The sequence below is a fragment of the Euleptes europaea genome, chromosome 8 (assembly GCF_029931775.1).
Source record: "Euleptes europaea isolate rEulEur1 chromosome 8, rEulEur1.hap1, whole genome shotgun sequence".
Taxonomy (NCBI): Eukaryota; Metazoa; Chordata; class Lepidosauria; order Squamata; family Sphaerodactylidae; genus Euleptes; species Euleptes europaea.
The window spans coordinates 13,414,841-13,440,843 of NC_079319.1; the positions used below are offsets into that span (position 1 = coordinate 13,414,841).

Here is a 26,003-nt window from a genome sequence, read left to right on the forward strand (position 1 = left end):
AAGAAAGCCCAACTATAATTTGCACCAAAAGGGTCAATCTGTGTCTGGACTGTATCACTTCAAGACTGCAGGGGGTAGTTCATATAATGGAATGCTCCTTTATACCAAAAATTCCCTGCCCATATAAATCTGGCAGGCTGGGAAGATTCCAGCCAGCCCATGTCTTCAACAAGGGAGTTTTCTAGCAGAAGGGAATAGTTCATTCGTACAAAACCTCAACCTGGGCTTAGGTTTATGACATCAATGATAACTGGGCTAATGATTCTCCTGCAATGGCAGTCTCCATTAGTACTGTTGTCCCGGGGCAGGGCTACAGGATACAAGAAACATGGGATTGCTATCAAACACAGGAGTCCCACATTGAGTTCCCTCTGCTCCACGTGCGTGTCATAAAGAGTTTATCCCGTGTATAAGCACTGTCATGCTGCACGCTACTGTCCCCTGCAACAACACAATTCCAGGTTGCAGCTCCGCAGCAGGAAGATGGTGGCAACGTGACATGAAAGGAAGGGGGAGACTGACACAGTGCTGCCATTTTTGGCAGCAGCTCTGTGCTTTTAACGTACAGTTAAAAGGATACCAGAGGAGACAGGGCAAGAAGCCTGACAGACACCACATCAGAAATGGCTACTTACTATCTTTTGTGCTGAATATTTATTCCCAGAATGTGGGGAAGGATCATATTTCCCCCTGCACTTTGAGGGTCTTCACCTAAGCACCTCTCCTTTCAGTAAAGAGATAAACATGTACCCACATGCTTGGAACCACCAGAACAGTGCAGATTTGTATCAACTGTATGCAAGGATCAGGCTGCCTGGCTATATAAAGATACACATAATATCACAAACATAATATCACAAAATAAAGGCAAGTCCTCAATAAAAGTTCTGGGTTTGTTTAAAATCAAGGGAGGACTGAATCATTCCATATTCACAAGGTGAAGGGGGAGGAAGAGAGAGGGGGCCTTCCTTAGGCTCTCCTCTTGCTGCAGGTCCATCTCCTTTCAGTTCAACAGATGTACTTTATTTCCGAGTAGATGAGTGGAAATATTACAGAGCACGCTCGGTACATCACGGCAGTGCTGCTGAGAAACGCCCGCGGTTTGGTGATCCACGATTCCGACTTGAAGCAGAAATAGACGGCGTAGAGCGCCACGGCAAAGAAGTGTCCGATCAGGACCACCGGCTGAGGCGACAAGCTGCAGTGGGAGGAAAAAGTAAGAAGGTTGTGTGTGTCACGTTAGCAAAATTTGCAGACTAAGCAGCCACTGTATTGGGGGTTCCCCTTCCCTGTAATACTTTCATCCTAGAGGGTTTAGTACTAATACAAATCAGTCATTTTATTACAAGCTAGTTCTCTCTGCTTCTCCACACATATTTTTTTGGACTCTAAATGGAGCAGCACAGCTGCTAAAGGAGGCTGGGGAGTACTGTCAAGGAAAAGCCCCTGCGTTCCCTTGTGATCCCAAAACTTTGGTTCAGGCTGCAGCCTAGTTGAATTTGATATTAAATCTCAGAGCTGACAAGTCAGAAACCAGCTCTCTTGCAAATTACCCCCACGAGAAGAAGTTACTTTCAGTTTGAGGAATGTCTTTGAAGGTTGGAACCAGCCCTAATCCAGCTGGCCCCAATCTGCATACATCCTCCCTATTGTGAACCATAAAACAGCGATTAGTTTCCAAGGTGACAAATGTGTCAGCCTCCTGCTACCTTGCCAACCCTGAGAAGATACAGGTGTTTGCATTTTACTGCAGTAATGCAAACTCCTCCTTGCCTTCAAAGGGTCAGCACTGACATGACAATTAATTCATAGGTTTATTCGTTTTCTGACGACCTCATTGGTTAACTGGCCTCTAGCCTTTGAGGTTGAAGGAATAAATATGAACCTTTTTCTGATCCAAAATATGGAGCCTTGGGGACATGCTGGTCATGTCCCGGGCTTTCATCATCTCTTTTGATTCCTTTCAGGAAAACCATGCGTGGCTGAAACTCTGCATGTTGGAAGCAAATCTTGCTTTGGAAACCCTGGTAAAATCTTCGAACCAATGATTTTGTCTTTTGTAACTTGCTCTGCATAATCTTGCCAATTTGCCTGAACTAAATGTGTAGTTAGTAATATGAAAAGCTTTGTTGTTTTGTGCCAACTGCTCCACAAATATCTTTCTTTCCTGTAACGAAGCACTATCTTTTAAATAAATTTGTTAGCCTTTAATTGGCGTGTCTTGTAATCTTCTTGGGGTCTCAGGCCTAAATCCATAGTGCCTTTTTGGGTTTTAGATAAACCACCTTCCAAACTTGTGTTTTGTGAAAGCAGCCCTCCCTTGCCAGAGCCTCTACTCTGCAAGGTCAGTGTTTGCTTTTTGTCTTGGGAAACTAGCTAGGGAAGAGTCGCTCTCAGCTCCTCCCTGGAAAAGCTAAGCCTTTTGGAACTGGGAGCTGGTGGCAGAATTACCTACACTGTGCACTAGGAGGAATTCTGGAGCCCAGTGGGTGATTTGGGTTTTCTGAGGAAAACATTTGGTAACTTTTGAACCAAAGAGGAACTGGCTTGGCAGAGGTCAGACAGGGTCTCCTCTGCAAGTACAGTGGATTGTAAAAAGTGTTCTAGCTTGGCTATGGCTCAACAGGAAAGTATCTATTTTGCATGAAGAGAGATCTCAGGTTCAATCCCCACCATCTCCAGTAAGAAGACCTCAAACAGCAAGCGCTGCAAAGACTTTCCTCTGTTCATGACTCTGAGGAACTCTTGCCAGCATGAGACCATGAAGAAGAGTTGGTTTTTATATGCTGACTTTCTCTACCATTTAAGGGAGAATCAAACTGCCTTACAATCACCTTCTCTTCCCCTCCCCACAACAGACAACCTTCAAAGCTGCCCTTTCCTCCAGGGAAACTCATCTCTCTAGTGTGGAGATCCGTTGTAATTCTGATAGAACTCCAGGCCACACCTGGAGCAAGTTGGCAACAAAACTGGATGTGCCAATGGTATGACTCAGGATAAGCTCACTTCTAATGTGGAGAGAAAACCACGAGCCATGCTTTTCCTTTGGCTTTCTGGCCCTCGCCACCCCTCTCTGGTTATGAAGGCCCCTAAAAACCTCTCCCCCAGGGCCTCTACAATTCTGAAGCTGGCCTTGATGAGTCCTCTCGCTTATGGCAACTTGAGTAGGGGGTTGTGACTCCCCCTCCCCAAACTTACACAGAGAGTAATCCAACCGGACCGGAAATACACTTGCCACCAAGTTTGAAGTAAAGGAAGCAGGCTCGCCTCAACTGATGCAGAGAATCTGGCAAATGGAAGGAGAGGTCAAACAAAGTGTCCCGGCAAAATGGTTCAAAGGCTTTTAAAATAAGGATAATCTTTGCCAAATCTATGGCAGCACACCTTTACACACATACTATACCACACTTGCCACATTAGAGTCCACTGCTCCTAACCACTATACCAAGCTGGCCACCAATATAATGGTACACCACGAAAGGGGGCAAGTCACATAATGGGAATGCCATTTTTTTGCTGTAGTCCCATGATCATCAAACCACATGTTCCAGCCCTTATGATCAACTAGGGAGCAGCTGTGGCTCAGTGGCAGAGCATCTGCTTGGTATGCAGAAGGTCCCTGGTTCAATCCCCAGCATCTCTAGTTAAAGGTATCGGGAATCGGATGTGAAAGGCTTCTGCCCGAAACCCTAGAGAGCTGCTGCCCGTCTGAGCAGGCAATACTGATCTTGATGGATCAAGGGTCAGACACAGTATAAGGCAGCTTCATGTCTCCGTGTTAAAAGGCTGCTCTGCTGTATCTGAAGTGGTATCTGGCACATCTATCAATCTAGGTGCTTCACCAAATGCCACTGAAGCCAGACACTGGTATATTGGGGATATAATCATTTACTGAGATGCAACTACTTTCAAAGGTATCATTTTGAAATCCACTTACCGTCTGGTGCAGAAAATAATTCATAAAGGGCCTGCGCAAGGACGTTTACCACAAAAGAGTGGTTTTTTCTTCTTGTCCAGTAAAAGGTCTTCTTTGCCTGCAAAAGGTAAGCAGTTACTTGCTGAAGTCAGAGAGCAATGAGGCACGGGTATCCAAAGGGAGCTAATCGTTTGTGATGTTTTAAGATGGCACATTAAAGTGGCAGAGAAGCTTACTATGGGAAGGGGTCCCAAGACCTTGCTTTTGTAGAGATCCATCTTACAAGCGAACACCCCCTGTGATACACTCTGTGCTCTGCAAGGAATAAAGTTTGCATGAGGAGAGTCAGTATGGTACAACATTTTCACTTTTCCAAAATTATTCTCTGAACTGATTTCTTCTTCCCAGATATGCTCTCTCTCTCTCTGAGAAAGGAACAACCGTAGTAGGGAGGTCTGTCCAAAAAAGAGTATTTTGCTTATTAGCACCACATTCACACCCCAAAGCTTCAGAGTACACAGAGCCTTGTAGCTAAATTTAATAATGCTATGACAAAAAGTTAATGCATTGGGAATTTATGTACAGGTTGAGTATCCCTTATCCGGACATCCGATACCTGGACTGATCCAAAAACCGGACATTTTGAGCAGGCATTAGTCACAGGCCCTCAGCAGTGCCACTGATGGTCCGATGTACACAAAATTATTAAAAATATTGTTTAAAATTACGTGTATAAAGTTTATATATATAAAACATAAATAAAATGTGGGACCCATCCCATGTATATGCAAAAATTCCAAAATACAGGAAGATCCAAAATAGAAGAAGAGTTGGTTTGTATATGCCAACTTTCTCTACCACTTAAGGGAGACTCAAACTGGCTTACAATCACCTTCCCTTTCCCTCCCCATAACCAACACCCTGTGAGGTAGGTGGGGCTGAGAGAACTGTGACTAGCCCAAAGTAACCCAGCTGGCTTAATGTGTAGGAGCAGGGAACCAAATCCAGTTCACCAGATTAGCCTCTGCTGCTCATGGGGAGGAGTGGGGAATCAAACCCATTTCTCCAGATCAGAGTCTACCGCTCCAAACCACCACTCTTAACCACTACACCACTACAAACCACTTCTGGTCCCAAGCAGTCCAGATAAGGGATACTCAGCCGGTATTTAGATATTTGTACCCCGCTTTTCTCCTCCATGGGAACCCAAAGTGGCTTACATCGTTCTCTCCTACATTTTATTCTCACAAACACCGTCCTGTGAGGTAGGTTAGTCCGAGAGTGGCCAGCCCAGGGTCTCCCAGCCAATTTCCGTAACAGAGCTGAGAATCTAACACGGGTCTCCTAGATCCTAGTCAGGCATTCTAACCACTACACAGCTTATGAAGCAAGCTCAATTTCATTTGGCTTGCTTCCTCTCACCATTTTGGTCTGCCACCACTTCATAAACCAATGCGGAACTTCCTGCCCCAGGATTTGGTGATGGCTGCCAACTTGGAAGGCTTTAAGAGGGGAGCAGACATGTTCATGGAAGATAGAGCTATTCATGGCTGCTAGTAAAAATGGATACTAGTCATGATGGATGCCTATTCTCTCCGGGATCAGAGGAGTGTGCCTATTATATTAGGTGCTGTGGAACACAGGCAGGGCAATGCTGCTGCAGTCGTCTTGTTTGGGGGCTTCTAGAGGTACCCGGTTGGCCACTGTGTGAACAGACTGCAGGACTTGATGGGCCTTGGTCTGATCCAGCAGGGCTTTTCTTACGTTCTTATGTAATAAGCACAACTCGTCTGTCCAGAGTCATTATAATCACCATTTTAATGCTTATTATTATATCACTGTTAACTGCTCATAATTGTTGCTATTATATATTGTTTACTGCCAATTGTATAATTTTTTATTATATGTAAACTTTTTCTTCTCTTTCTTTTGATATAACAGTAATTGCTGTTGTGATACAGTTTCTATTTTCTTTCCTTTTTTCTGTTCTGTTTATATTTATAAAAATAAAACATAGGTGCTAACAAGACAATAAACATGTGCATATGAGTTACATCTGATATAGAAAGATAAGAAAACCAATCTCAACTCTTAACCTCTTTTAAAAAGCAATTAATCTAACTTTTCTGGCACTGTTCCAATTAACTGGCTAAGATGAAAGTAGCTCTAAGCAAACAAGGCTCATTGACAGTTGAAAAGTGCTCAGACTGTCAGTTAACTTGCAAACTCAGCAAGAAGAGAGTAGCGATATCATAGCTACCTGCTACAGGGTTTTCCCCATAGAGATGTGCAGATTGAACAACAACTGTTTCAGTCATGGTCTTGCCACACAAACAACGGCAAATGGTAACAGGAAGCACGAACTGTGTTGTTCTCTGTTGTATTTTGTCTCCTTTCACAGAATCGTAGAGTTGGAAGGGGCCACACAGGCCATCCAGTCCAACACTCTAATTAATGCAGGATCAGCCTAGAGCATCCCTGACAAGTGCTTGTCCAGCCTCTGCTTAAAGACTGCCAGTGCCTTGCTAGCCCATGTAAACTATCAGTAATTTGAACAGAGAAATCACCCTCCCGTCCTGCTCTGAATACGTGGTTTGCAGATGCTCAGAACACAGGTTTCGACCGCTGATCTCCTCCAATTTGCACCTGAACCTCCTTCTCCTCGACCAATTAGATGGGACATTTTCAAGTAGCTGCGTCAATATTCAAGGGCCAAAATACAAAATCAAGCTCTACCTGTAGAAGATCGGCGTCCTCGTAGAAATCTGGGATGGCCTGCAGCAAACTCCTCCAGATCTTGATGTCATTCAGAATCACACTCATCCCTCCGCCTGTTAGAGGGTGCCTCATGTTGTAAGCATCACCCAGGAGAAGGACTCCTGAAAAAGAACACACTCCTAATCTCAATCACAATCAAACAGCTACAACATTGAGGGGCTGTGGCTCAGTAGTAGAGCATCTGCTTGGCAAGCAGAAGGTCCCAGGTTCAATCCCCTGCATCTTCAGTTAAAGGGACTAGGCAGTTGATGTGAAAGACTTCTGCGTGAGACCCTGGAGAGCCGCTGCCGGTCTGACTTTGATGGACCAAGGGTCTGATTCAGTAAGGCAGCTTCACGTGACCCCCTTTTCATGCAACATTTTGTAATTCTTTTGAAACAGTTTTGCAAGGTTCAACTAAATATTTATCACCATCTGAAGGGTCAATGAAATATTTATCACCATCTAACGTGTTTATTAGCACTACTTCAGCTACCATTGGGCTCATTAAGCCATTCTGCAGGTCTAAGTCAGCTTACCTATGCACGAGACATTTAGCACACTTTCACACAAGGTGCTGAAAAACAGGTTTGAGCCTCGGTTGCACTATTTGTCACACTCTGAATATTGCTAATGTGAGAGGGGATGTAATTCTGCATTCTAGTCTGTATCGGTCTTGTGTGATAGTAGGCAGAAGTTCAAAAAAGGTGCTTTTGCTTCTTGCGTGCAAATGCTTCAAAGCAGCTTGTAGGTCATACTTGCAGGGCCAAGACTGTAAATATCCCAAAACAAGCCCCATGACACAAACAATCCTGACACGTCCTGCTGTTGAGACCTCCTACAAACTTAATAATTACCAGAGTGTAAATATATAGTAGCCCTGACCTGGATGGCCCAGGCTAGCCTGATCTCGTCAGATCTCAGAAGCTAAGCAGGGTCAGCCCTGGTTAGTATTTGGATGGGAGACCACCAAGGAATACCAGGGTTGCTGTGCAGAGGAAGGCACTGGCAAACCACCTCTGTTAGTCTCTTGCCATGAAACCCCCCAAAAGGGGTCACCATAAGTCGGCTGCGACTTGAAGGCACTTTACACAAATATATAGTAACTTGGACACTTCTTTGTTCAGCAGATACACACAATGGGATTTCAGGGTTGGGGGTGTGCAGAGCAGCTAATCAGTTTTGAGAAGGGAAGGGAATTTTCTCATGTCTGGAGGGTGAGAGATTCACCCAGGATGTGGTGATGGCTGCCAACTTGGAAGGCTTTAAGAGGAGAGTGGACATGTTCATGGAGGAGAGGGGGATTCATGGCTACTAGTAAAAATGGATACTAGTCATGATGCATGCCTATTCTCTCCAGGATAAGAGGAGCATGCCGAATATGTTAGGTGTTGTAGAACACAGGCATGATGGTCCTGCTGCAGTTGTCTTGTTTGTGGGCTTCCTGGAGGCACCCAGTTGGCCACTGTGTGACCAGACTGCTGGACCTGATGGGCCTTGGTCTGATTCAGCATGCCTTACTTATGTTCTTATGTAATGTCCTTCACCAGTGCATGAAAACCTTTGGCTAGGATCCAAAGACTTGGCCCTGCACATCTAAGGAATTTGTGGCCTTGTGTTCCTCAAAAAGCAAGCTCCCAGGACATGGACCCGCAATCTCAGAAAACTGAATCATCTTTCCAAAATCATTTGTGATGAAAGGGTGTCATGTTCAAATAAAGAAAGGAAGTCAAAGGTACACCCTCCTCAGCTTGCCCATTCGTTCCCACCCCTCATGCCCCCAGCATTCGTCTCTCTTCTATTTACGGACCTGCTTTGTTAACAGGGGAAGGCGGTAAAAAGCTTGCTGGCATGGCCCTCAGTCGATCGTTCTGAATGGCTATGAGGAATGGTTCCTGTATGTGCTCTGCAAAAAAAAAAACCAGTAATTATACAATATTTCGGTCATTTCTAAAAGTTTTTTTCCATTCACTAAGAATTGGAAGGAAACCTCTAAAACTGCAAAGGAATGACAATACTGTAGACCAGGCCTTCTTAAACTTTTTTCACTCACGACCCCTTTTCACCTGAGAAATGTTTACGCGAATCCGGGTGTATAGGTATATAAAACAGGTATACAAATCAAACATTTACTGATAACAAATCATAAAGAAATGTTTTTTAAAACAATTCTTCTACTGTTGCCAAATTTTCCGCGAGCCCCACATTCAGATAGGCGACCCCGTATGAAGTAGTGACCCACAGTTTAAGAAGCTTTGCTGTAGACGAGGAACTGTGTGATCCTGAAACAGAGCATCTGAGAAGAAGAGCTCAGGTGTTCAGTGGTGGGTGGGGTGGGGTGGCAGGGCCAGAAATCTCTCTGATGCCAAAGAATATAATCCAACCATACTTCAATCACCTTGTGAAATGCAGTAGAAAAGAGTAGGGGTCCAGTAGCACTTTAAAGACACAGGACAAGGATCGCCACTGTGTGACTGAAGGCAAGCTGTGTATATGCAAAAAAAAAAATACTTAAACAGTATGCTTATTTTAAAAGGCATCCAGTCAGCCAGAGCTTCTGCCTGAAATGTTGAAGAGTCCCTATTAGGGTTACACATAACCTCACTCCCTGACATTTTGTAGCTGGCTCTGCCTCCTGTGGCAGTCATTTTGTGACCATGCCCACCACCCTGTGTCAGAATTTCAAAGGTGTCAGCAAGCTCGAAAAGCTCAGGGGGACCCCTGCCTTACAGCTACTGCAACAGGTTAGTGAATTGCCATGCCACACAAGGCTAATGTGCATCACACTCACCACACAACAAAGTTACCCTTTGCTGCATCAACAAAGGCTGCAGGGGGGGGGGGCTGCCTGTTTATGGAGTCAGTGGTACATCAGAGCTACTCACATTGCAAAGTAATATAGAATTGAAAGGACTGCACAGTGCACCAAGTCAAGCGGACGATTCCTTCTGAAGTAGACGTCCTTACCTGGCAGCTGTGGATAAATTTCCTCCACCATGTATTCTTTAAGGTTCTTTGGCATTTCACCTCGAATGTCAACAAGAACGCGAGTTTCACTGGAAGAAATCTGGTAGATAAGCACAGGACTAGGATTTCCCAACACAAGTTCAGCGTGGTTAGCTTTATATTGAGGTGTATCCTTTAAAAAGCGAAAAGAAAAAAATATATATATTCAAGCTGTATTTCATTGACTCAATATGTGCTCCCAAGAATTCATTGGGGTAACACGATTGGGCAAATGACTTAAATTCTGAATCAGTTCCTGATTTGCAGAATTACAAACAAATGTCCCAACAGTGTTGGGAGACTGGGTGAGACGAGGGGCGCTTTCACACATGCCGAATAATGCACTTTCAGTGCACTTTGCAGCTGGATTTTACTGTGTGAAACAGCAAAATTCACTTGCAAACGATCGTTAAAGTGCACTGAAAGTGGGTTGAAAGTGCATTATTCAGGATGCGTGAAAGCACCAGAGGATCTGCAAAGCATTTAAAATGCCACAGGAATTGCAACAATCAACGTTTAAATTAGAGTACTCTGACGAAAGTGCCTCAATCACAGCAACTGATGCATTACTTTATGCACCAGAATTTGATAACAGCTTTTCTTAAAGGAACGCTTACCTTCAAAACGCAACCTACAAAATGGGACGGGACTTTAACTTTGTTGGAGACGAGATTCTTCCTAAACTTAGAAAAGAGACCGTCGGCGACAACCGTAAGGGGCGCACGGAGTTCCTGCAACACAAAGGATCACAACGCACAATCACTACCTGGATAAGCAGGGCCTTGGAGCAACTTCCAGAGGCAGCCTAGCCCCGCCTGAGTTGTCAGGGGAAATTTCCTATCTGAAATGCGCACATGTAATTGTCAAGTGACTCAAAAGAAAATTGCGCAGCATGCTGGTACAGAAGTTTGCCATGTTCTTCTGCAGCATCACCTTGAAATAAGAGAAAAAGAAGAAGAGTTGGTTTTTATATGCCAACTTTCTCTACCACTTAAAAGAAGAATCAAACTAGCTTACAATCACCTTCCCTTCTCCTCCCCACAACAGGACACCCTGAGAGGTAGGTGGGGCTGAAAGAGCTCTAAGAGAATTGTAACTTGCCCAAGGTCACCCAGCTGGCTTCGTGTATAGGAGTGGGAAACAATTCCAGTTCACCAGATTAGCCTCCACTGCTCATGTGGAGGAGTGGAGAATCGAACTCGGTTCTCCAGATTAGAGTCCACCGCTCCAAACCACAGCTCATAACCACTACACCACGCTGGCTCTCCTGATTTCAGTCAGACCCTCTAAGACAGAAGCTTATAGTTTTGCTTATGGAAGGTTGGCGTTGGAGATTGTATCAAGTATCGTCTGCTAAGGGAGGGTATTTGAGATGTTCTGGAAAAAGCAGCTATCCTATCTAGCAGTAGTGATACTGTCAGTCGACAAACAGACATTTAATCAAAAACCACTGAACTCAAAAGTTGCTGTTAATAGCACTAATTAGGACTGCAAGCAAAGAATTTCCTCACCTTTTGAAATATGAGTTAATTTACAGAAGGCTTGGTCAACATGGGTACATGGAAGACTACAATTAGTTAATTAAGTACTCCCTGATCTTGCTTTGTTCCCTCCGTGCTCTTGTATGGAATTACAATATGCAACCTGAAAGCTGAGTCACATACTCCTAACTAGGACATAAGCGGGTGCCAGAAACTTAATTGTGCACCATCTTTCCCTGTTAGGTAACCCTCTGAACAATCTGAGGCTTTAGTCCATGTATGCCTGACTGGGCATCTGCTTCTTAGAAGGAGTGACTCCTCAGGTGTAAGTCATTGGCATCTTTCATACGTAAACAAAGTTAATAAAATAAATAAAAACACTGAAACTTTCTCACTGAAACTTACAGCAGATTACAGGACATAAATAGGGTTGTCAGGTCTGGCAACTGGTAGGAGGTTTTGGGGGTGGGGACATTGGGGCAATGTCAGCTGCATCACTTCATCACTTCCAGGAAAAACCCAGACGTGATTACGGTAGCTCTAGGAACCACTGGAAACTCTATGGTAAAACCACAGAGTTTCTGGTGATTTCCAGAGCTACCGTATGCCACTTCTGGGTTTTTTCCCGGAAGTGACGTAGCAATGCAGCTGATGTAACCATTTTTGTTTTCCCTGCTGCCGCCTGGAGTGGTGGCAGGCATCTAGGGCTGCCAGCGGGAGTTCTCCCACCATAGCAGCCTGGCAGCCCTAGATATAAAACAGCACAAAGGCAGCATAAAACAACATGAACAATGCAGTAGGACTAGGATTACAGAATTAGAGGGCTTTGTGAAAAGCCAAATGGCAGAATAAAATATTTTTGTCAATAAAATTGGGCAGCCTGCTTCTCAAAGTGCTATGCAAGTGAAGAGACATAAATCTGTGAAAATCTGCAAACAAGATGCTTCCTAAATCCAACACTCCCCTATGCACCACCTTCCGTGTATGCTAGTATCGAAGAACTTGCAAACAGAACTCTATTCTGGTTTCCCCAACAGTCTCAGCCACTAAACAAAGGAAGCAGAATCTGGAGAAGCAGAGGTCAGCTGGGCAAGTCAGAAGACCTCTTGGCCACTTTGCAGCTCTTTGAGCCAGCAACACCACACCTTCTGCCATTTCTTCTCTCAGACCATCTGTGTGGACTGGTTACCTCTCAACGGCTGGAATATTTATGAATATTCATGACACCACACAACCTCAACAGACACCCACAGAGGCCTTAACAAAGCAACAAATATTCAAAACAGGCTGAGTATCATCGGTTCTTGTAGGCTATCCGGGCTGTGTGACCGTGGTCTTGGTATTTTCTTTCCTGACGTTTCACCAGCAGCTGTGGCAGGCATCTTCAGAGGAGTAACACTGAAGGACAGGTTGAGTATCCCTTATCCAGACTGCTTGGGACCAGAAGCGGTCCACATTTTAGATCTTACCGTATACTGGAATATTTTGGAATTTTTGCCCATACATAATGAGGTATCTTGGGGACGGGACCCCAATTCATTTGTGTTTTATATACACTTTATACCCTTAGCCTGAATGTAATTTTAAACAATATTTTCAATAATTTTGTGCACATAGAACCCTCAGAAAGCAAAGGTGTAACTATCTCACCAGAATACCTGTATCAGCTGTTAAACAAGAGCAACAACAAACAACAAACTAACAACGGTGGGCTCTTAGTCTCCACCTACAATGCAGTGCACACTGTATTTTATTATTTTTTAGGTGAGAGGAAACATTGAAAGCAGGCAGCACAGATCTGCCTGCATGCCGGCTTGAAGGGTCCGGTTTTCGGATCAGTCCGGATATGGGATGTCCGCATAAGGGATACTCTACCTGTACTCTTATTAAACACGTCCATTATGATAAAACTCTAATAGCGCCATTCACATTGTCAGAATAGGTTTAACTACGTTTATTTATTTGGTTAGATTAATTCCATCTCTGCTTTAATTTATTACAAAGGTCACTGGAGACCAGAAGGACTGGCATATCATGTGTGAAACCTGAAGACTCACCTTGGCGTCACCAGTTTCTTTCTCTCTGTACAAAACTCCCACCACACATTCATCTTCTTCAAGCAGCTGTAGTACTGTCCCTTCAATGAATTTTGCACTGAAAGAAAGCAGATTCTTTTTCAAAATGCACATGCACAAAATGCCACTCTCCAAATTCCACAGCACCGCAACTGCACAGGAGAAAGAGTAATCAACGGTAAAAGGTAAAGTTAGTCCCCTGTGCAAGCACCGGGTCATTACCCATGGGGTGACGTCACATCCCGACGTTTACTAGGCAGACTATGTTTGTGGGGTGGTTTGCCAGTGGCTTCACCAGTCGGCTACACTTTACCCCCAGCAAGCTGGGTACCCATTTTACCGACCTTGGAAGGATAGAAGGCTGAGTCAATCTTGGGCCAGCTAACTGAAACCGACTTCCGTCAGGATCGAACTCAGGTCATGAGCAGAGCTTGGACTGCAGTACTGCAGCTTACCACTCTGTGCCATGGGGTTTTCCCCACCTGTCCAATGTACTGCAAGGTGGTAAGGAATGATCACAGATCTATGTGGTAGCACGTTATTTCCTCCCTCCCAGAGGTCTTATCACGCTGGCAAAAAGCTATTATGAAGTGAGGCAGTGGCCATTGTTGGCGCAGGGACACCCAACTGAGGGATGGAGCGCCTAATGGTTAAGAGTGTCGGACTAGGATTTGAGATGACTGGATTTGAATCTCCATTCAACAACGGGGGCCCAGCAGGTAACCCTGGGCTTGTCACAATCTCTCAGCTTAACCTCCCCTCACAAGGGGAGAATTAAATAGAAGAGGGGGAGGGATCATTTGAGAAGTAGAAGAAGAAGAAGTAGAAGTAGTAGAAGAAGAGTTGGTTTTTATATGCTGACTTTCTCTACCGCTTAAGAATCAAACCTGCTTACAATCACCTTCCCTTCCCCTCCCCACAACAGACACCCTGTGAGGTAGGTGAGCCTGAGAGAGCTCTAAGAGAGTTGTGACTAGCCCAAGGTCACCCAGCTGGTTTCATGTGGAGGAGTCAGGAAACCAACCCAGTTCGCCAGATTAGCGTCCACCGCTCATGTGGAGGAGTGGGGAATCAAGCCTGGTTCTCCAGGTCAGAGTCCACCGCTCTTAACCACTACACCACACTGGCTCTTTGGGCCCCCAATCAGGGAGAAAAGTGGAATATTAGTAATAGTAACAATAATAACAATAATAAAACTGATCTGCAGACACACAGAACAGCAGCACAAAGCACCTAGTTGGGGATTTAGATTCCCAGGTGCCAGACTGAAAGTTTGCTGACTAGTTGCTGTTTTTTCCTGGCCGATACCATTCTGATCCCCTTCGGCCAAAGTGAGAAAAGACAGGCACTGCCCGGTGGCCGCAGCAGAGTCTCCACTTTGACCAGATCTGTGCCAGCCTTGCACAATGCCAATGTCCCTCCAAGATCTCGCCCACGAGAGCAGCGTAGTATTAAAAAGATCACAGGACTGTGGGAGTCTGAGGCAATTTGGGGAGGCGGGGAAGAAATAAGCAGCTAAGAACATAAGAACATAAGCGATCAGCGTGTTAAATCCTTCTCTCCTGTTTCGGTCTCTTAATGAAAGGAAGAGGCAGAAGCAGGACTTTCGACAGCGTGGTTTTATGTTTAATCATAACAAGGGCTGAAATGTGGGTGATCAACCTACAGTACCAGAGGACAGGGACAGAAGATAGGGAATCATGGCACACCAGAATGGCTTCATTCAGAGAAGAAGAAGAGTTGGTTTTTATATGACGACTTTCTCTACCTTTTAAGGAGAATCAAACCAGCTTACAATCACCCTCACTTCTCCCCACAACAGACACCTTGTGAGGTAGGTGGGGCTGAGAGAGTCCAGCGAGGACTGACTAGCCCAAGGTCACCCAGCTGTCTTCAAATGTAGGAGTGGGGAAACCGACCTGGTTCTCCAGATTAAAATCCGCCGCTCATGTGGAGGAGTTGGGAATCAAACCTAGTTCCCCAGATTAGAGTCTACCGCTCTTAATAACGCTGGCTCTCAGAGGTGGAATGCCTCTGAGATGCTGGGAAGCAGCCAGCTAATGAGGGCTGGGCCCAAGACGCCCTGCTTGCGGGCTTCCCTGTGGCGTCTGACTGTCCACTGCTGGAAACAGGATGCTGGACTAGGACTGTTGAATCTGATCCTTATGTTCTTATTTCAGGAGGATACCAGGCCTGACTACAGCATGGTGTCCAGTCTACGTGGAAGCAAAACTGCAGTAAGCCATGGAGGAGGTGCATGTTTAGTAACGTCTGTGGATTTATTTTCAAAGATCAACATTCAGTTTATAGCTACGGTTCTACCTCTAGCGGACTGTTAGACAGTGAGTGTATTTGGCCCAAGCAGGGGGGAAAGACTAAAGAAGAAACATTTAAATTGAAACTACTGGAGCATGCTAACTTCACAGAGAGCCTTATTATTCATGTTGCCATCCACCCTTACTTGGGTTCCGCCATGGCCATCCTTCGGAGACCCATGATGAAACGCCCATGATGGAAAGCTCTTCCACTCTGCACTCGGCCATTCGCCTCTTGAGGATAAGGGATTTCAACCTCAGATTGGCTTTCCAGGTTGTGAACGACGTAGCCGTTGATTGTGTGAGCATCAATCCCTTCTACTGCCTCTGCAAAATAAATGTAAAAAAGAATGGCTATAACAAAAGATCGATCAATATGAGATTATACATTAAACTGGACCACACAGCCATATTAAATGTGTATTGTTTAGTCCACGATAGGGTTAGGCAATGAATATTTGCCCCAGCTTGATGGAGCCTGAAGAAAAATGCAGAATCTGGAGGGAGTCACGAGAACTTAAAAGAGCTTTCACTATGGAAAAGATATGAAAGACCTTTCCTCTGTTTATAGAAAAGTAGGTTTCTAGCTTTCATTGCTCCCAAGATACATTTGAAAGAACAATGGTAAATTTGTTGCAGGTCCTACAGCAGGCTTTGTTTTTAAATCTATCAAAATTATTCAAGGACCTAGAAGTTTTCACATTAAAGAGGGGGAAAACACAGAATACGAATAATACAGAATAAACATGGGGCTGCCTGGTTCATACAAACACAGCACAGATTTGACTTAAAAAAAAAACCTCCCCAGTGTTATACAAAATTACTTGCAATACTTCAGCTGAAGATAGATTCCTGGTATTATCCCTGTTGCAGAAAAAGAGCTAGTGTGCCAACAGAAACTATCTGAAGAAGTGAGCTGTGACTCATGAAAACTCATACCCACAGTTTAAGAAGCTTTGCTCTAAACCCACATCTCATCATTCACGGGGCGTGCTTTCCTTGTCAGAAGCTGCCCTAAATCAATGCGCCTAAAAATGGCCTGTTGAATTAGTATAATTTACGAATTACATTGTACATTAAATGAACGTCATCGGCAACGTTAAGTGGAGCAATGATCCTCTGTTGCACACATCGTGTTCCCATCTGGCATGGATTCCTACAGTGGGGGCGTTGAGGTTAACCTGCCTCATGAGTGGACACTCCCCAAAATATAATACCAAGCTACATAACTGTGATGTGAAGCATCTCTAAACTTGAGAAATTTCTCCTGGCCCATGCTACTCTGGCCGCTGAACGCCTAACCAATCTTGGATAGCCAAGTAATGGGTCTGTCAGTACAATCCTATGACTGAACTGGCAACTAGGGAAAAGACATCATTCTTAATTGGGGCTACCTCTCACGTTCATGAAGATGCGGGGTGAAGTCTTAGAAATGCTGAACAAGTTACACCCTGCTTTTTCACTCCTAGGTATAGATGCCTTCATCTCTGTCCCTGTGTTTCCCTTCGCTTTGCCTCCGTTTTCTTGAGGCTCTTTTGTTCTTCAAAATTAACATTAAATGCTTGGATTAGTGACATATTTATGGATTTATGGATTAGTGCCATTGAATACAGTGCACAGTTCTGGTCACACCTAAAAAAATGATATTGCAGAGCTTGAGAAGGTGCAGAAAAGAGCAACCAAAATGATCAGGGGGCTAGAGCAACTGCCCTGTGAGGTTAAAATGCTTAGGGCTGTTAAGCTTAGAAAAAAAGGCGAGTAAGGGGAGACATGATAGAGGTCTATAAAATTATGCTGGGTATGGAGAGAGTGGCCAGGGAGAAGCTTCTCCCTCTCTTATAATACTAGAATGTGGGGTCATCTGCTGAAGCTGAATGGTGAGAGATTCAAAACAGAAAAAGGGTGTATTTCTTCATACAACACATAGTTAAATTGTGGAACAACCTGCCCCAGGATGTGGTGACAGCTTCTAGGACTATCCAAGGCTACTAGTCAAAATGGATACTAGTGATCATGCATACCTATTCTCTACAGTATCAGAGGAGCATGCCCATTATATTAGGTGCTGTGGAACACAGGCAGCATAATGCTGTTGCAGTTGTCTGGTTTGTGGCCTTCCTAGAGGCACCTGGTTGGCCACTGTGTGAACAGACTGCTGGACTTGATGGGCCTTGGTCTGATCCAGCATGGCCTTTCTTATGTTTTTTCATATGGGGTTTGGTTGCCTAGTTATTTTGGCCTATGAACCAATCATTGAGGGGGCAGGAGGGGTTGTCTGTTAATATGGTTGAAGGATGAGGCTTAGACTGCCTCCTGAATTATAAACAAAGCTGGATCAGTGAACACAAAAGATCAAGGTCGCTGGTCGCCTACCTTCCAGGCCCAGATCTTTCAGGGCGTTATACCCTCCAGGCTGCAGCAGTTCTCCAACTATCCTGTCAGGTTCCTTCAGATCCCTCTCGATTACTGTCACTTTCCTGCCATCCCTTGCCAGCACCGCTGCCAAAGCAGAACCAAGCACACCAGACCCCACAATGATAACCTCTGGATCGTACTGAGGAGGCAGCACTGAAGCTGTCGAAGTCTCCGTTGTGGTCTCCAGTGGGGTATTGACCTTCCTTCTACCCTGTGTAAAGGCAAAACCGAAAACAAAATGGCACGTTTAGACAGTTGCGGGAGTACTTTCTTACAGCCTATGGATGTACCATAGCTTTAGGGAATTTAGCAAGCCGGTGACCAAAAATGACACTAAGGATTCTTCACGTGTGGACATGCATCCCATATAACTTCAAATTCATATCAGCGAGCACCGGTTCAAATCCAAGGACCTACAGGAATTTCCAGTGGGTGTTGGCCTGTGAGAGGACCCAGCAAGGAAGAGCAGAGGGAGTGGAAGGGAGACCATTCCTTTTACCTGTTCCCTTCTTCTGTACAGAGAACACAGCCAGAAGGTCCACCGCATTCTGCCTCCTCCCCCACAAGGCTATAGGCCGCTTGAAGTATCAGGGAAGGGGAGATTACTTTGAATTATGATAACCATCTTCAAGTACTTGAAGGGCTGTCACATAGAGGATGGTGCCGAGTTGTTTCCTGTTGCCCCAGGAGGTCGGACCAGAACCAACAGGTTAAAATTAAATCAAAAGAGTTTCCATCTAGACATTAGGAAGAATTTTCTAACAGTTAGAGCGGCTCCTCAGTGGAACACGCTTCCTCAGGAAGTGGTGAGCTCTCCTTCCCTGGAGGTTTTTAAGAAGAGGTTAGATGGCCATCTGTCAGCAATGCTGATTCTGTGACCTTAGGCAGATGATGAGAGGGAGGGAATCTTGGCCATCTTCTGGGCATGGAGTAGGGGTCACTGGGGGTGTTGGGGGGGGAGTTAGTTGTGAATTTCCTCCATTGTGCAGGGGACTGGACTAGATGACCCTGATGGTCCCTTCCAACTCTATGATTCTATATAATTCTAATTAGAATGACTAGTTTGGGGTTTCCCTTTTTCAACCCTTAAACTTAACAATGATGCAAAATTAGTAGCTTTATATGTATTTTCCAAACATTATTATTTTGATCTGCTGCAATGTGGACTGCAAGAGTTCCAGTGAAGTCCCAGAAACTGTTGGTTTATACAGAGGAGGAGGAGGAGTTGGTTTTTATATGCCGACTTTCTCCACCACTTAAGGAAGCATCAAACCGGCTGACAATCACCTTCCCTTCCCCACAACAGACACCCTGTGAGGTAGGTGGCGCTGTGGGAGTGTGACTAGCCCAAGGTCACCCACCTTGGGCCAGTCACAGCTCTCTTAGAGCTCCCTCAGCCTCACCTACCTCACAGGGTGTCTGTTGTGGGGAGGGGAGGGGAGGGGAAGGTGATTGTAAGCCGGTTTGATTCTTCCTTAAGAGGTAGAGAAAGTCCGCATATAAAAACCAACTCTTCTTCTTCTAGCAGCTACATTCAGGGATAAACCAGACACAACTTCCACTAAATGTTGACTGCAGCCGCCAATGGCAACTGAACGTTTAATTCCCCAGAGTTCCAAAGGTACAAGCAGAATGTACCTAATGCTGCTGTTCCACATTTCCTTGTGAGGACTGTGGCCAGGGAAACACAGGCTGTTACAGCACTAGGTATTCCCAGTGATGTATTAAGAGTTTGAAACTGTTATAAAAAATACTGTTCGCACTTTGTTTGGCCCCTTTAGCTGTGAAGATGTCTTCCAACCATTTTTTAGCTGTGGCATCCAAAAACCCTTTTAAAGCGATGTTTTTTATAACATTTCCAAACTCTTGATACATCGCTGGGAATACCTAGTGCAGTAACAGCCACAGAATGTTAAGACATCAACGGAAAGTCAGCTCTATTAGACATTACAGAAAGGGAGATGAATGCCAAAGTGGCTGCAAAGCAGCTTCACTAGTACTATATAGTTTTCATTCGAAGTTTGTACATAACCACAGAGAATTGCAATGACTGTCATTTGTCAAATGTTGCTGCTCTAATTATATGCTGATGTAAATAAAGCCCAGGTGTAAATTATCCCAATGTCTCACAAGCATTTCTTCCTGAGTCTACCACTAAGGTGCTTTCTAATGCAAATGTAATCCAGTGATAAGTGATATGCTGAAGATAAGTAACAGAAGAAATACAGAATACCATTGTGACTGTGCTTTTTGACAGAAGACCTAGAATGTACATAGTGCTTTCAGTGTTCAAAGCATTTCATATGCACATGGTCACATTGATCTTTACAACAGATAGACCGGTATTATTCCCATAATGCAGATGGGAAGCCAAGGCTAAGAGAAAGTTCATGGCTGAGATGTGAACAGCAACCTGTCTGTGTGTGTGTTAAGTGCAGTCAAGTCGCTTCCGACTCATGGTGACCCTATGAATCAATGTTCTCCAAAATGTCCTATCTTTAACGGCCTTCCTCAGGTCTTGCAAACTGAAGGCCGTGGCTTCCTTTATAGAATCAATCCATCTCTTGTTGGGTCTTCCTCTTTTCCTGCTGCCTTCAACTTTTCCTAGCATTATTGTCTTTTCCAGCACATCATCAACCAAAAGGGAGGCTGCAGCCAAGAAATCAGAAGGAAATTGAGACTGGGAAGGGAAGCCATGAAGGAAATAGAAAAGATCCTTAAGTGTAAGGGTGTGTCACTGGCCACCAAGATCAAGTTAATTCATGCCATAGCGTTCCCCTATTAATATGTATGGGTATGAAAGCTGGGCCCTGACCTGGATGGCCCAGGCTAGCGTGATCTCATCAGATCTCAGAAGCTAAGAAGGGTCAGCCCTGGTTAGTATTTGGATGGGAGACCACCAAGGAATACCAGGGTTGCTGTGCAGAGGAAGGCACTGGCAAACCACCTCTGTTAGTCTCTTGCCATGAAAACCCCAAAAGGGGTCGCCATAAGTCGGCTGCGACTTGAAGGCACTTTACACACACACACACATGAAAGCTGGACAATGAAGAAAGCTGATAAGAAAGACGATTCCTTTGAAATGTGGTGTTGGAGGAGAGTGTTATGGATATAGCCTACCAGATCGTAATTCATTATCTTACCAGCTTTGCCACCACAGCTGGCATACAAATCAAGAATGTTTTTCCACCCCTAGCCAAAGGTGCCAGCTCCATCAATGATTCTGAAACTCCCACAATCTTTCATTTTTCACATTTTAAGTAAGATTCAGCAGCTGAAATGTAAGCAGGAGGAATAACAGTTCCATCAACATTCCATTTACTCATCTACTTATGGAAGTTGTTTTGTCCCCAGTAAGGATTTCAAAACTGCAGCTTGCTTTGCAATAATGGCCTGATTTAAACATGCAGCAAATGAGGTGGCACGATGGACTTTCCCAGTTGAGACTGTAAACAGGAATGCTATTTTTAGTACTCCTCTACTGCACAGAATTTACTCGAAGCAATCTCCAGGTGGAAATCTTAATCAGCACACTAGCTCTGTCTCTCTTGATGTATCTGCTGCTAGACCTATATTGTTGGAATTGCTTCAAGTGATTTGTGGATCGTAGCCAAGCCTGTCTGCGTTGGGGTGCTTCGCGCAGTAGCAAACCAAGCTCGATTTAAAAAAAAAAAAAAAAGGGGGGGGAGACATCTTCCAGGCCATGATGTTAAAGCATCAGTCTGCAACCTGCTTAGATGACTTTAATTGGCACAGGGTGTGGCTAACTGGTGTCAGATCAAGGCCTGATAACAGCTAGTCACAAACTGCTCCCCAATACCAGCTGTGTAGCATGCCAGACCAGAAAACACAAAAGATTGCACAATGTGATAGGATATTCTGGTTGGCTGCAGTAAGAGGAATCACATGGATTTTGGCTCTGGATTGAGCCATGCACCGACAAAGCTATCAATTATTTAAGTTACTAGATTGCAGGTAACTATCCCTGACCTGGATAGCCTCAAGCTAGCCTGATCCCATCAGATCTCAGAAGCTAAGCAAGGTCGGCCCTGGTTAATATAGGAAGGGCAACCGCCAAGGAATACCAGGATTGTGACACAGAGGCAGGCCAGAGTCACAAGAACTTAGAGAACTTAAAAGAGTTTTCACCATGGAAGAGAAGAAGAGTTGGTTTTTATATGGCAACTTTCTCTACCAGTTAAGGCAGAATCAAACCGGCTTACAATCACTTTCCCTTCCCCATAACAGACACCCTGTGATGTAGGTGGGGCTGAGAGAGTGTGAATAGCCCAAAGTCACCCAGCTGGCTTCATGTGGAGGAGTGGGGAAACAAATCCAGTTCACCAGATTAGCCTCCGCCACTCACGTGGAGTGGGGAATCAAACCCAGTTCTCCAGATCAAAGTCCACCGCTCCAAACCACTGCTCTTAACCACTACACCACGCTGGCTTAAATTCACTGATTTTGTAATGAGCAAAGCAGCCAGTTGTATGGAAGTTAATGATATGGAATGCCAGGGCACGTTATGAAACCTGAACCATCGTCTTAAGTGATTAATGTCATATTAACTTCTGGGAGACCCAGGTTCAGATCTCCACACTGCCCTGGAAGTACACTGGCTGACCTTATGCCAGTCACACACACTCAACCTAATCTACCGCACAAGGTTGTTAAGATAAAGTGGAGGATAGGAGAATGAAGTAAGGTGCTTGGAGGAGAAAGGCAAGGCATAAATGAAGTAAATTAATCATTTTAAGGACTCTCTTCTGAAAAAGGGCTTCACTAGCTTTCGGGATACATTCCAAATCCTTACTGTTGCTTTTGGAAACAGGCCACTGTTCGGGTTGTCTTCCTTTGTGGCCTTGTTACAGCTTCAAAATGATTTATTCTTTGAGATGTATTCATTATGGGTGCTTCGCTCCTTTCTGATTTAATTTTGTTCTTCCAACGTGGGCTTATGAGCCCATTTGTGTGGAAAAGTAGGGAAAGAAAACAAGATAAGCCTAAACTACCTCACAGCATTTGCTATGAGGGTAAAATGGAAGTGGGGAGAACTATGAATAGTGCCTTGAACTCCATGGATAAAAGAGAGGATCAAAAAACTGTAATAAATAAAATAAAGCCTATAGACATGGGATAAAATAAAACATTGGACTCAAGGCTATGGTTCAAGTGGGGCAAAGCATTGCATGGAGTAGTGGTTAAGAGCGGTGGTTTGGAGCAGTGGACTCTGATCTGGAGAACCGGGTTTGATTCCTCACTCCTCCACATGAGCAGCGGACTATAATCTGGTGAACTGGGTTGGTTTTCCCACTCCTCCACATGAAGCCAGCTGGGCGACCTTGGGCTAGTCACAGCTCTCTTAGAGCTCTCTCATCCCCACCTACCTCACAGGGTGTCTGTTGTGGGGAGGGGAAGGTGATTGTAAACCGGTTTGATTCTCCCTTAAGTTGGCATATAAAAACCAACTCTTCTTCTTGTATCCCACTCACCCCCACCATCAGTCAACATAGGAAGCTGCCTTCTGAGTCAAACCATTGGTCCATCCAGGGTACTATTGCCTGCTATGACCGGAAGTGGCTCTTCAGGGTTTTGGGTATGGGGAGGTCCATTCCCTTCTCGATCACATTAGACTTGTTCAAAACAGGTGGTTTTGGGGATTGAGTCTGGGACTCTGTCCTCACAGAGTGGATGCCTACCTCTCCTACTCCTTCCCCTTAAAAATCAGGCTGTCAAGAACGGGACTTTGTGGGCAGCAGGCCCCACTGGTCTGTATGGGCCAAACTCAACAAACACCATTCAGGAAGAGCCTTGAAATGAAGTGCAACGTGTCTGGGAACAGACTTACCCCATCAGCCCAGTAATCCCTGCAATCCATGGGTCATCCACTTTCCAAACAACAGGCATTTCCCAAGCATATAATTAAAGCTGCAATACTGTAACTTAAGGACTTTGAGAACCATGCCACAAAAATCTAAGCAAAGCCATCTTAACAAGTGTTTACAGAGGAATTCTACCCCTTTCCAATCAAAATGTTAAGCACCAGGATTTCTTCAACTGGCAAATGGCCAGTTCTTACCTATGTGTGATAGATAAGTATAGAAATCCTCCATTTTAACTCTCTTGCACACAAATCAGAAAGAGAGCGAGAATCGGAGGTTGCACTGTATTGGAAACAAGCCAGTACAGCAACAGCTGACTTGGACTTTTGGTATTGATAAGTTTGTGCCTTGGGAGAACAGTGGCTTTTTGGTTTAGTTTATTTTCATTCCTTAATGTCATCAAGAAACCCTCTATTGAGAATCAAGGCTAGAAGTCTGATTGTTATGGGATGCTGCTAAAGAACAGAAGTAAGCTTCCTGAATGAACACAATATGTATGAAATAAAAATCTGACGGACAGAATGGACTAGGAAAGTAGCAAAAAAACAGAGGGAGAGAGATTAAAAGATGTACATATGTACACAAAATTTTATATTTTATATCAAATGCCAGTCTTTTTATGTTGTAACCAACACTCAATCTTTTGGCTAGCATAGTTTAAACAGGAATAATCCAAATATTAAAGTCTTCCTTTTGAACAAGGGCACGTATCTGTGGCAACTGTACCTCCTCAGATAGGATTTTTTAAATTACGTGGAACAAATATCCCATCGTTTCTGAATATTGTCTTTCTTCAATTATTTGATACCATATTACGCAACTAGGAGATGCCAGCTCTGGTGAATACAAATGAGGGGAAGATATCTTGAATTTTCCTGATATTAAAAATAAAGCCTCTTCTCCCTTAATCTGGGGATATAGACTATTCAACAAAATGCACAAGAGTGTTCACGGAACACAGACCCACAGCAAGGTTTTCCAAAAGTAGAGGGTACACTCCCCTCACATGCCAAATTGTTTTTTCCCCTTTAAATCCCAACAAAGGATTTTAATACAAGAAATCAGAATAGCAACAGTCAGCCAGTGCCGAGTAGTGGTTAGTGTCAGACTAGGATCTGGGTGGCTTAGGTTTGAATCCCCATTCTGCCCTGGAAGTTCAATGGTTGGCTTTTGGCAAGTCAGCCTCTCTCAGCCTAACCTACATCACAGGGTTGTCATGAAGATGAAATGGAGGCAAGGAGAATGGTGTAAGCTGCTTTGGGTCCCCCTTGGGGGAAAAGGCAAGTTATAAATGCAGCAAACAAACTAAGGCTATCGTATTTTGGTCACATTATGAGAAGACAAGAGTCACTGGAAAAGACAGTCACGCTAGGAAAAGTTGAGGGCAGCAGGAAAAGAGGAAGACCCAACAGGAGATGGATTGACTCAATAAAGGAATCCACAGCCCTCAATTTGCAAGATCTGAGCAAGGCTGTCAAAGATTAGACATTTTGGAGGACATTGATTCATAGGGTCGCCATGAGTCTGAAGCGACTTGACACACAAACTTGGCTCCTCTTTTTCATGTTAAGATCCCAGCCTACCTTCTGGTATTCAGGTTGCAGGTCTTCTTCAGGTTCCGTGTGAGATTTAGTCCAGAAAAATCCAATGAAGGGCACAGCGGCAAGAAAGTTACAGAGCAGCCCCCACCGGGGATTCTTGTGCTTCTGCTGTTTGAGCCCCCTCAACCGGTATCGATAGGAAAGCAACAACCCAAGAGAAAAGAACACCAGCATGGAGATCAGCACCTCCTTGTTGGCATAACTCATCAAGTCTCCACATTTCTTATAGACATAGACGAAGGAGGCGATGCCTAAAAAAGTCCACATTGTTGGGTGTGCCGTTTCAGTCCAGTGACAGGTTCCTTTAACGAGCTTGTTCCTGAATAAGTCTCCTGGAAAAAAAGAGGTTTTCTGTACAACCTGTGAACGCTCCTACGAAATTACAAAGATCCCCATTTTACAAAACAAGAGAGGAAAGAAATGTTTTTAAAATCTTACTAGAAAGCAAAAACGCTGCTCAAACAGCTTAGCAAATTCAGCCCTTGGTTTCTCTTGTCAGATATACTAAAGTAATTACCAAGGAAGGGGGGAAAGTGACATTCAGGGTTGCTTACT

The 26,003-nt window shown here is 44.5% G+C and overlaps 1 protein-coding gene across 1 annotated transcript; it reads right to left on the reverse strand.

Annotated features, from left to right (window-relative positions):
- Window positions 1–974: 974 nt before the first annotated feature.
- SQLE (squalene epoxidase) lies at window positions 975–25,715 on the reverse strand. Its single transcript, XM_056854403.1, has 11 exons — window positions 25,431–25,715; window positions 17,924–18,176; window positions 15,697–15,877; window positions 13,218–13,314; window positions 10,297–10,410; window positions 9,641–9,812; window positions 8,484–8,579; window positions 6,653–6,795; window positions 3,938–4,034; window positions 3,199–3,286; window positions 975–1,198 (listed from the first exon to the last, which is right to left on the reverse strand). The coding sequence occupies exons 1-11, from the start codon at window positions 25,713–25,715 to the stop codon at window positions 1,009–1,011; spliced, it is 1,716 nt and encodes a 571-aa protein (XP_056710381.1). The 3' UTR covers window positions 975–1,008.
- Window positions 25,716–26,003: the final 288 nt, after the last annotated feature.

Coding starts and splice junctions, on each gene's coding strand:
- SQLE (XM_056854403.1), bottom strand. CDS start 25,715: ATGTGGACTTTTTTAGGCATCGCCTCCTTCGTCTATGTCTATAAGAAA. Junction 4,035..6,652: donor AGGACGCCGATCTTCTACAG/GTAGAGCTTGAT, acceptor TACCTTTTGCAG/GCAAAGAAGACCTTTTACTG. Junction 3,287..3,937: donor ATTATTTTCTGCACCAGACG/GTAAGTGGATTT, acceptor TCCATTTGCCAG/ATTCTCTGCATCAGTTGAGG.